Genomic DNA, 11,454 nt, shown 5'->3' with positions numbered 1-11,454 from the left:
CCACTGTCTCTACCCCCTCCCCACCCCTTTCACACCCTTCATTGCCCTTGCGTGTGTGTGTATGTGTAGTCAGCGTTGTACCCATATTATCTTTTGTTTGTAAATCTTTTTTTTCTCCAAATTCTTCTTTGTGTTCATGTGCTAATTGTAAAACATGAAAAGATGATGAAAAAGTATCATATCTTATTAAAAATTACATTGGTTGAGAAAAAAAAGACAGAAAAAGCGGGTATCCCTATACAGCCAGGGACGATGATGGTGCAGGTGCCTGTGTTCTTGAAAGCACGCGCAAACACTGCACGCGAGCTCTCATCATTACGTTAACCAATCAGAGTCTTTGAGTGGCAAACATTGTAGTGTCACAAATCTTGCAGGGAAACTAGAAACTAGGTTTTACAGATTCGTCGAAAGGAACAGCCTCCAGGATCGGGTTAGGACGATAAAAAGACCTCGAAGTTACTGATTTGCGTTCCAGCGTGGCTTATTTTATATCTCCAGTGGGCAGAATAAATTATTTGTGCAGTGTATTAGGTCGGAGATAATCGATTGATTAGTGTGCTAAAACAGCAATTACTCCGAAGTTTACTAACAGGCTCAGTTCATGTGTGCTTGTGTGTGAAGCGAATTGCACCCCTATGTTGTAATGATGACATCGGCATCTTTGAATGAGATTTCTTCCACAAAATATTTGTGTTTATTTGTGTGCTTGTTTGTTTATTCCTGTGCAATAACTGGCCAGGTAGCCAATGGGCAAACTTTACTGCAACCTGGAAACCTTTCAATGCAAACAGAGCACCTCTCAGAGTTCGGACAGTATAGTCTTTCGACTGTATTCAGTTCAGCATCAAAAGCACCTGGACAGCTGAAAGGTCAAAATATTCCAGAGAATAGCTTCGCAAGTGACGTAGAACAAGACACGAAAGATTACCTCACAGCGAAGGGAAATGGTGGTGGTACGACTGACGTCACATCATACCCACAACTCACTGGCACATATCGCGTCACAGCTGTAAGCGATTTCGTCACGAACGGATTGGACAAAGTCTTCGACGGATCGCCAAGAACAGCTGATGACTTATGTGAAGGTACTGACCACTGTGATGATACGACACAGACAAGTGATTCTGACGGAGACGCAGAACGCACCTTTAATCTTAACTTGCACACAGCTAAACCCGGAGAGGACATAACACAGACAGATGAACATACAAGCTCGAGCGTATCTAATGATGGAGAAGCCTCCGAAGCTGGTGATGACAGCACGTCTCAGGTCACCACTGACAACACCAGCTGGGACGCTATAGGACAAAGTTCTGTGCGCACCGGGCCAACCGACTGTCTCGTCACCGAGCGATCCTTGCAGACCCAGAACGCCTTCTTGATGACGAAAATAACCCGTGACGTCATTTACAATGAGTCATTCAACATATCCAAATGCAGCGGTAAAATCACTGTCAATGCAGGGTATACCATCAACGTGTTCATCGGGAATTTATCGGGTGAAAGTAGCCCCGAATGTAGCATCATCCTTACCATCTGTCAAGAGAAAGGCTTCAAAAGATGCAATCGCGTTGACTATCCGGCCGAAGCGGGTTCATGGGAGGGACTTTATTTTCGGTTCCTTGAGCATAAAATCTACGTTGACGTCACAGCTCAAAGGTGCTCTGCCTTTGACATAGAACTCCGTTACGATGTCACACCCGCCGAGTTGTATAACTCTTTGCCCGTCGTGAATACGTCATCCAAATCCGGCTATTTGACCTCACCGGGTTATGACGTAGGAAGAGACTACCTTCATGACGCCAACATGACGCTGAAAATTGAGGTCGGGTCAGATGAGGTTATCCTCGTCAGCTTTCCTCACTTTGACATAGAAAACCATACAGAATGCAGGTAAGAAAATATATTTTTCCTGGTACTCCAAGTTGTAAAAAACCCACAAAAAACACCCCACCTATCAACGGCGTAGAAATCAACACAAATGGGTGGTTTTTTTTAAAAATCAACACGAAAAGTGTTTTGACATAGTATGCATCCCATCCTTTAACATTATAGTGGTGCTTATTTCTGTCGAGGTACGACTGACTACATGCAACTGTCTCTCATTAACAGCAAAGATACAAACGATTTTTGAAACTTTTGTTGTTGAAAGATGAACAGGAATAGTGTATTCGTTTGAATTCCATCTCTGAAAATGCGTGTTATTCATGTTTATACAGGTACGACTCGCAAGACGTGTCCCTCACCAACACCATAGATGTGCCAACGAGCTGTGGAGACAATTCGATTTTTTTTTTAAATTAACAGGAAAAGCGTGTTGGTATAAACCCCATCTCTGAAAGTGAGTGTTGCCTTTTAATGATGGTGCAGGTACGACTCGCTCTTGCTGTCCCTCATCAACAGCTCAGGCACCAACGAGCTGTGGAGACGATGCAAATATTATCTTCTTTCTCAAGTTGTGTGTTAATTAACAGGAACAACGTCTTCGCATGAATCATATCCCTGAAAATGCATGTTATTTATGTTCGTCTAGGTACGACTCGCTACAGCTGTCCCTCATCAACAGTTCAGGCACCAGCGAGCTGTAGAGACGATGCAAACATTATCTTCTTTCTTGTGTGTTAATTAACAGGACCAACGTTTTCGTATGAATCCTATCCATAAAAAATGCGTTTTGCTTTTGTCTCTCATCAACAGCGGTGGTACCAACAAAACATTAATAAAAAAAAATTGACATGGAAAGCGTTTTGGTGTGAATCCCATCCCTGAAAATGCATGTTATTTATGTTCGTCTAGGTACGACTCGCTACAGCTGTCCCTCACTAACAGCACAAATACCAACGAGCTGTGAAAACGATGCTAAAATAATCTCTTTTTAAATGAACGGGAATCTCGTTTTGGTGTTAATCCCATCCCTGAAAATGAGTGTTGCCTTTTACTGCAACTGTCGATCATCAACATCACAGATACAAACGATTGTTTTAAACTTTGTTAATTTTTGTTGTTAAAAGATTAACAGGTTTTGCGTTAAACGTGTGAATCTCATCCCTGCAAATGCATGTCATTTATGATTATGCAGGTACGACTCACTACAGCTGTCCCTCATCAACAACTCAGATGTACCTACTACAGCTGTGGAGACGATGCGAAAAACAGGAAATTAACAGGAAAAGTGCGTTTGTATAAATCCCATCCTTGAAACCGTGCGTTGCTTACTTGTGTCTGTCCAGGTACGACTCGCTACAGCTGTCCCTCATCAACAGCTCAGGCACCAGCGAGCTGTGGAGACGATGCGGTGTACTGGACCTCCCGGCCCAGGTCTTCCACAACAGCGTCTACCTCAAGTTTGTCTCCGACGATTCCGTGCAGAGGTCGGGCTTCAAGGTGGTCTACACCATCCTGCCCAAGGCGGAAGAACCCACAGCGGTTGGGGACGACGTCTTTGACTGCTCCGTTGACCACTTCTACAAGTTCGCCCATCACTTTAACTGCAACTTAGCTGTCAACTGTGATGGGGAAGAGGACGAGAAGAACTGCTCTTACTCCAGTGAAGACTGTGGGGCGGGATCTATAGACGCGGGAGAGAAATGCTTCACGTATTCGAGGGTGGAGAAGGGCTTGAGCTGGTACGACGCCTACTCTCGTTGCCTGCGTCAGAACGAAACCCTCGCCAACCCTCGCGACCCAGAAGAGTGGGGAATCTTTAAGGAAGCGATGAGTTACGGGAAGAAGACGGCCACGGTCTACACGGGTCTTCGGACCTCACAGAACACAGTAGCGGAGGTGCCGTCGCTGTATCGTGACTTGTGGCAATGGTCGGACACGACTATAGCGCTTTATGTCAACGTTTCCCTTCGATCGATCGCTATTCCAATGTGCACGTACTTCAGGGTTGAAGAAGGCCCGCACAATCTTGCCACTGTTTCCTGCGTCGTGCCCATGGACGCTCGCTTCGTCTGTGAAAGGCTCAAATCTTCCACGGTTGAGACGCCAGGAGGAGTCACGCTGCCTTTGTTGGAGACCAACGCCACGTGGTCCAAAAACATCACTCTGATGCCCTGTCCTTCCGGTCACGTGGTGCGCGACTTCCTGTCATGTGACCTCCAGAGCCAGTGCCGTGATGAGAGGGACAGAAAGTTGTGTGAAACGGAAGGTAGGTAAACATTCCTTGCGATAGATTTGCTGTTTCGCGAAAGATGATTTTAAGTGTTTTGAATTGCGACCAGCTCATTCAATTTCATGTATTTATTTGTGTTTTCATTTAATCGTAAGCATACTTCCTCGTCTTTTAGAATTCACTTTTCATTTGTTCGTTTCAGTAACATGAGCCTCTTTTTTGTGGCTTTAAACATAGTTTCAGTCTTGGTCCTCGGACTCTGACTGAACCTGCATTCTCACTTAACAACCCCCCACACACACACACACACATACATCTAGCCACCTTCCCTACCCCAGGACTCTCACCCTGCAGCCCCCCCCCCACCCCTACTCCCCTTATTACTACTTATTATTATTGTAAGCCATCAGCCGGTTTTTATCGTGGTGTTTTAGCAACCAGAAACACTTTATTTATGGAGAACATTCCTAGATCTCCAGTGAACCTGAGTAAATTTATTTAAACTCGGTTTTTCGTCTCATCCGAAAGACTAGCACTTGAACCCACCACCTAGGTTAGGAAAGGGAGGAGAAAATAGCGGCCTGACCCAGGGTCGAACACGCAACCTCTTGATTCCGAGCGCAAGTGCGTTACCACTCGGCCACCCAGTCCCTAGAGACTTCTTTTTTTTTTTTTACTTTGTTCATCTCACCCACAGTTATTTTGTTGTTTAGATTTGTTGTTGTTGTTGTTATCCCCTTTAGGTGACGTGGCGCTGTTCCAATGCGAGCACAGCTCTCAATCCGTACACTACACGCTGGTGTGTGACTTCAGGCTGGACTGTCCTGACGGGAGCGACGAGAACTTCTGTGTGCACCCGCAATGCGCGCAGGACGTCTGTCGCACGGGACAGTGCCTGGCACGTGACCACCGCTGCGACGGCATGCAGCACTGCGACGACGGCTCGGACGAAAACTGCCCTCAGGTGGGTTACAAAAGAATGGTGCTGCAGTCATGGTTCTTTCTATCTCGTGTGGATACATGAACATGATAAAGACTGTGTGCGTGTGGTAGTCCGTCTTATGTCTTTAGGGAAGGCCTAGAAGATTAGAGAGAAATATATCACAAACGTATAATCGTATAATCCTTATTGAGTCTTTGGTGAGAAACTAATTTCTAAAATGCCATACACGAATTTGAAGATGGGGGGATGTTGTAGTTGAAGACTATAGTGTAGGACGATAGGCAGGATCTGGTGGCTTTTAGGAGATTAGCTAGATAGTGTTCAAATCATCAGTCCACCCATTAGGTTGAGAACAAAAGCTGACGAAAACGATATTTTTGTATCTAACGTGTGCTTTTTCTGCTTCAAAATTCTCTTCCACCTTTTCTTCAAATATGAACAGCCGTTTGATTCCAATCATCCACCCTTTTCTTCAACAGTCGATCAAGCAAGCGGGAAGCTTAGTCCCTCCCCCAGCCGTGCTGTACTTTGACGGACGGGGCGGGTATGACGTGCAGCCCCTCAACATCACAGACCCCTGTCCCGACACACACTTTCGCTGCCACAGAGACTACTGCCTCCCTGTCTACGTCCGCTGCAACGGGATGGACGACTGCCCGGGCCGGGAAGACGAGGTGAGATGTGACAGCTACGAGTGTCCGGGCTTCTATCGCTGCCGGGGGTCATCTGTGTGTCTCCACCCAGACCACCTGTGTGACGGTGAGTTCCAGTGTCCGCAGCACGATGACGAACTCCTGTGTGACCTTCAGTGTCCTGACGCGTGTCAGTGTCAAGGTCTTGCTTTTTTGTGCCAGGGGAAGTTCTCTGTTGCGTCGTTTACTTCTCTGCGCTACCTTGACGCCAGCGGGTCCGGAATGACGATGAAGGACCTGGAGCTCAACCTCTACCTTGTCTACGTCCGCTTGGCAAAGTGTGACCTAGACACTATACCCCACGTGGACCTGGGGAATCTTCGAACGCTGGATGTCAGCTACAATCGTCTCACCACGCTCGAGCTAGACTCCCTCGTACCGCTAAGGAACCTGCAAGTCTTGGTGTTGGTCGGCAACCCTTTGGTGACGGTTGTGGGTATGACGTCATCAGTGACGCTTCCGCGCCTCAAAGACGTCAACCTGGCCTGGACCCAGCTAGGGGAAATCAACACCACGGTCTTCTCCTGCTTCTCCGCCATCACCAGGCTCAACGTCTCCAACTCACCACTGGAGACCATTACCATTGAAGGCTTTAAAGACTTTCCAAACCTGGAGGTGTTGGACCTCAGGGGCTGTCCGCTGACGAACTACCCCCCTGACGTCATCAAGGATCTGACGGCATTTAGTCGGATGTACGCTGACGACTTCAAGCTTTGCTGTAAAGCGACACTGCCAGCCAACTTTGACCCCGAGAACTGTCACGCACCTGCTGACGACATCGCGTCGTGTGAAGACTTGCTGAGGAGTGATGTGTACAGAGTCTTCCTCTGGCTCTTCGCTATTCTGGCAGTGCTGGGAAATGCGGGAAGCTTTGTGGCAAGGTATGTTTTTCTCATCAATCTCTATCGATTTTCTCCAGTATCCTTTTTCTTGAGTTTACTTATTAAAAAGTACACTTCTGTAAACAGGTGGTTGATTAGCTTTGAAGTTAAGCAAATAATGACACGTGACAGTGAAAGCATTTCAACGTGAAATAATACACCGCACTAACACTGCCGTATTTCTGCGCCATTGTTATGGGAACGGATCCATCTGCTTTGTTGAGAATTCGTACCAGAAGTATAGACTTTTTTTTGTTCCTGAAAATAGTAAGTGCCTTTTCTGGTTGCTCAGTTTTGAATTCGAATCTCCAGAAATCACACACACAAAAAGTTGTTCTTTCAGCTGCAGCAACATTGCGATAGGTATTTCAATTAGCTGCAAGTCGTAGACAAAATCATCTCGGGTTTGTTCTATGCTGGAAGAAACAGCCACTTTTGTAGCACAGTTAGTTTACAGTGTACCATTACCTACATAATTTAGTAAGTTTCAACCGTTTATTTAGTGACAGTGTTTGAGCGTATCCAACAATATTTATTCAGACATTGAATAACAATGTATACAACTCTGTTAACTATTTTTAACTTAAAAGACCAGTGGGTCGAAGTACAGTGAATGTAACGTTTTGATTGGTCATAAATTAAACGTTCCAATAGCATATCATTCTTGTTTTTGTATTCTGAATTTTGGAACGTTGGCAGTCTATCTTGTTTGTGGATTTGTTCGACTGTTAGTTTACAATTTTGTTTGTTTGTTTGCTTAACGCCCAGCCGACCACGAAGAGCCATATCAGGGCGGTGCTGCTTTGACATATAACGTGCGCCACACACAAGACAGAAGTCGCAGCACAGGCTTCATGTCTCACCCAGTCACATTATTCTGACACCGGACCAACCAGTCCTAGCACTAAACCCCATAATGCCAGACGCCAGGCGGAGCAGCCACTAGATTGCCAATTTTAAAGTCTTAGGTATGACCCGGCCGGGGTTCGAACCCACGACCTCCCGATCACGGGGCTGACGCCTTACCACTAGGCCACCGTGCCGGTTTTAGTTTACAATGCGCCATTACCTACATAGTAAGTTTCAATCCATTTATTCTGTGACAGTTGTTGTGTGTATCCAATAATATCTAGGCAAACAATAATGAAATGTTGCTTCAACGGTGTGTTTTGTTGGGCAGATTCTACCTGCAGAACGAGTCGTTCCAGAGCAGTTTCAACGTGCTGGTGACCAGTTTGAGTGTGGCTGACTTCCTCATGGGCGTCTACCTGGCCATCATCGGGGTGGCCGACCAGGTGTACAGGGGTCGCTACCTGTGGCAGGGCGAAACCTGGAAAAACAGCATCGCCTGCAAGACCGCTGGCTTCCTCTCTCTGCTGTCCAGCGAGGTGTCGGCTTTCTTCATCTGTCTCATCACGCTGGACAGGCTCCTGGTTCTGCGCTTCCCCTTCAGCCGGTGTCATTTAAGCAAGAAATCGGCTCTCATCGCCTGCGGGATCGCTTGGGTGATCGGCTTCATCCTCGCTGTTATCCCCCTGCTTCCCATGACGGCGCACTGGAAGTTCTACAGCCAGACGGGCATCTGCATCCCGCTACCCTTCTCGGACAACGCCAAGTTCCTGGGCCAGTCCTATTCATTCAGCGTGATGATCGTGCTCAACTTCGTGCAGTTCGTGCTGATCGCTGTGGGCCAGCTGATCATCTACTCCGCGGTCAGAGCGGGCTCGCTCGCCCAGGCTAAGAAGAAGGCGTCCCGGGACGCGGCCATCGCCCGGAGACTGAGCACCATAGTGCTGTCCGACTTTCTCTGCTGGTTCCCCATCGGTCTGCTGGGTCTGCTGGCCTCCACGGGAACGCCCATCCCCACTGAGGTCAACGTGGGCGTGGCGATCTTCGTCCTGCCCTTCAACTCGGCCCTCAACCCCTTTCTCTACACCTTCAACATCGTGATGGAGAAACGCCGCAAGGCCGCGGAGGCTCGGATGCTGCAGCGCCTGGAGTCTCGTCATTTTACCGAGCTGAGCCGCGCCGAGCCCAAGCTTCCCGCCATGCTGACGGTCACCAAGGAAACGGCCTTGAACCAGATCGAGGGCTGGCTGGGCGTGCGAGTCATCACCTTGTCCGACCTTGCCTCTCGCTTCGACATGATGCCCAAAATGGACCAGGTCGAGCCGTCGTCGAGAATGGCCATTAGTGACGTTTTGTAGCAAGATACAAGAAGCGTGTCTTGGCATATTTGTAACTGAGAGTGAAGTTGATTTGGCCATCTGTGTTGCATGCAGTGGGTGTTGAGCTGTTAAAGTCAGCAGATAAACCAGAATTAGTGAAAAACAGATCCGTCGTCGAGAATGGCCATCCGCGACGTTGTGTAGCAAGATGCAAGAAGCAAGTCTTGGCATGTTTATACCTGACAGTAAATTTGATTTGGCCATCTTTGTTGCAATCAGTAGGTGTTGTTGCTGTTAAAGTTAAGGAGATAAGCCAGAATTAGTGAAAAACAGGTCGATTTGACTGATTCCACATTAAAACTGACACAAAAAAGCAAGGAAAGGTTGATCAATGAAACGTTTGAGTTGAAACAATTACACCAGTTGTCAAATCAAACTTTGTATGAATACACCTTTATGATTTGTGTGTGTCTTGTCTGGAAAGTTTGCAAGCTGTCTTTGATGTTTCATGAAGACATTTTATTGTTGTTAAAATTGTGTCAAAAATTCAAAACGTCACTTGACGGGTTCTCATATTGATCTTTGCCAATGTAATCAGTTATTTTTTTATTGATTCATCAGTGATGCATGGCCGACGACTGAATTAAACTCTCTCACTCATGCACATCTTATCTATATATTCATGATGTTTAAACAGTCGACCGAAATAACGTCATATGTTGGTGGCCTACCACCAATCTTGCAATCTTCGCAACTAATGACGCATGTTGATGCCAGCGACGAAATTGAACTATAAGTGAGGTTTTCAATTGATAATTACGTAGCCCAGGTACTGTCGTCGTGGTTACGGTCATTCAATCATAGGCCGGGTGTTTCATATGCTGAGGAATTCATTGACATACTGTAAAATTTAGAGCTAGTGGCATATGCATTGTATTGTGAAATCGTGTCTGCGCGACAGGAATGCCGTTCATACTTCGCTTGGCCCCTTGCGTTCGGCTATTGATTGGAACGCTGATTTTTTAATGGCAAAGAGACACCAGTATTTGCGTTACGTCCAACAGACGTTGTAGGGAATGATGATTTTTGTAATGACAAAGGGGTACAAGGTAAAATGTGGGCTACAGCCCGCGGGACTGAGATCGAGTCCAAACACACAAGGTTTTAAAAACATAGTAGGGCACCGGTACAATCTGCTCTAATGATCCGGAATGGAATCTCAATAAACACTCAAAGACACAGAAACACACTCAAAGACACAGTCACGGCCACACAGAGACGGATACACACATTCACAGGCATAGACTTTAGACACTTACAGATAGACACTTACGCACAAATGGCAGATCCACAGTTACACAGACAGACACACAGACAGACTCAGACAGACAAACAGGCAGACAAACAGGCAGACAGACACACAGACAGACAGACAGACACCCCCACACACAGTACACACACACACACACACACACAAAGAGAGAGAAAGGCGATGAGAGACAGACAGACAAGCAGTCAGACAGACAGACACACACACACACACACACACACACAAAGAGAGAGAAAGGCGATGAGAGACAGACAGACAAGCAGTCACACACACACACACACACACACACAAACACACACACACACACACACACACACACACACACACACACACACACACACACTTAAACACACACACAAACGACAATGTAACCGTGAATGTCCAAATTTGTTGATGTTGCTGTTTACTTTTTCTGTAAATGTTTTTTGTTGAGCGGTTTCCACCTTCCCTTGGCCATCAGAATTTAGATTCGTTCGTTACAGAACGGTTACAGGATTGGATCCGTGTTCTCTTTTTCCTCATAAATATTTGTAATATTGTGTAGCCTATGTGCGTGTATCTTTGTTTGAGTACGTGTGTGTATGTGTGTGTGTGCGTATATGTGTGTGTGTGTGTGTGTGTGTGTGTGTGTGTGTGTGTGTGTGTGTGTGCTCGCGTTTGTGTATGTGTGCGCGTGCGTGCGGATCCAGCACCTATGTAGTGCAAACCAACGCAACATTCAAATGTAGCTGAAATCCCACCACAAATGCATACGCAGAAAGAGAACTTCGCTCCTTAAATCTGAAAGAGGAGGTAGTCCACATCTTTGACATGAATCGGCATCGAGTATTGTAGGTCACCAATCTAGTCAATCACTTGGCCCGACCAAAATCGGACGAGCACACTCTTGATTACACGCAGATAACTGAACCAACCCTCAGCCACAAAAGCCGATTCCATAATCCAACATGAGGTTATCAGCAAACCCAAAGCCCTGGCCGAACGTCCGAATGTCCAGTTGTCAGTCACGGGCGGTCAGATCAAAGGTGAGAAACCGACAAACGGCCTTTTTTCCGACTCTCGCCTCTCTTCGCACCTTCTTTTAGGTGTCCCTGCGGATTTCACTGATTGCCTCCCTTGCACCTTCCTGTGCTGAATGGCCTCCCTTGTTTGCTTTTCTGCGCTGAATTGCCTCCCTTGGCTGGGGCCGTAACGGGGATTCAGTTTGAACTGGGCCCCCAATAAACTCGATTCATCATTGCGTGGCTGTGACGGTGAGCTAGCTGTCAATGGGGCGAATTTGCTTTTGGACCCCCGGTAAAGTTATTACGGAGTGCGGGGAAG

General features: G+C 46.8%; 1 protein-coding gene across 1 annotated transcript; it reads left to right on the top strand.

The window, feature by feature from the left end:
- Positions 1-1,807: 1,807 nt before the first annotated feature.
- Positions 1,808-10,669, top strand: LOC138967981 (G-protein coupled receptor GRL101-like). The gene is made up of 6 exons (XM_070340544.1): positions 1,808-1,893; positions 2,534-2,584; positions 3,231-4,153; positions 4,861-5,081; positions 5,540-6,633; positions 7,814-10,669. The coding sequence occupies exons 1-6, from the start codon at positions 1,808-1,810 to the stop codon at positions 8,838-8,840; spliced, it is 3,402 nt and encodes a 1,133-aa protein (XP_070196645.1). The 3' UTR covers positions 8,841-10,669.
- The last annotated feature ends 785 nt before the right edge of the window (positions 10,670-11,454 follow it).

Source organism: Littorina saxatilis, linkage group LG6 (assembly GCF_037325665.1).
Source record: "Littorina saxatilis isolate snail1 linkage group LG6, US_GU_Lsax_2.0, whole genome shotgun sequence".
Classification (NCBI taxonomy): domain Eukaryota; kingdom Metazoa; phylum Mollusca; class Gastropoda; order Littorinimorpha; family Littorinidae; genus Littorina; species Littorina saxatilis.
Note: the sequence above shows the minus strand (reverse complement) of the source record. Positions and strands in the feature narration are given on the sequence as shown.

Excerpts from the sequence above, each read along its gene's own strand:
- LOC138967981 (XM_070340544.1), top strand. The coding sequence starts at position 1,808 with ATGACGCTGAAAATTGAGGTCGGGTCAGATGAGGTTATCCTCGTCAGC. Across the intron at positions 2,585-3,230 it reads AGTTCAGGCACCAGCGAGCT|GTACGACTCGCTACAGCTGT; the intron begins GTAGAGACGATG and ends GTGTCTGTCCAG. Across the intron at positions 5,082-5,539 it reads CGGACGAAAACTGCCCTCAG|TCGATCAAGCAAGCGGGAAG; the intron begins GTGGGTTACAAA and ends TTTCTTCAACAG.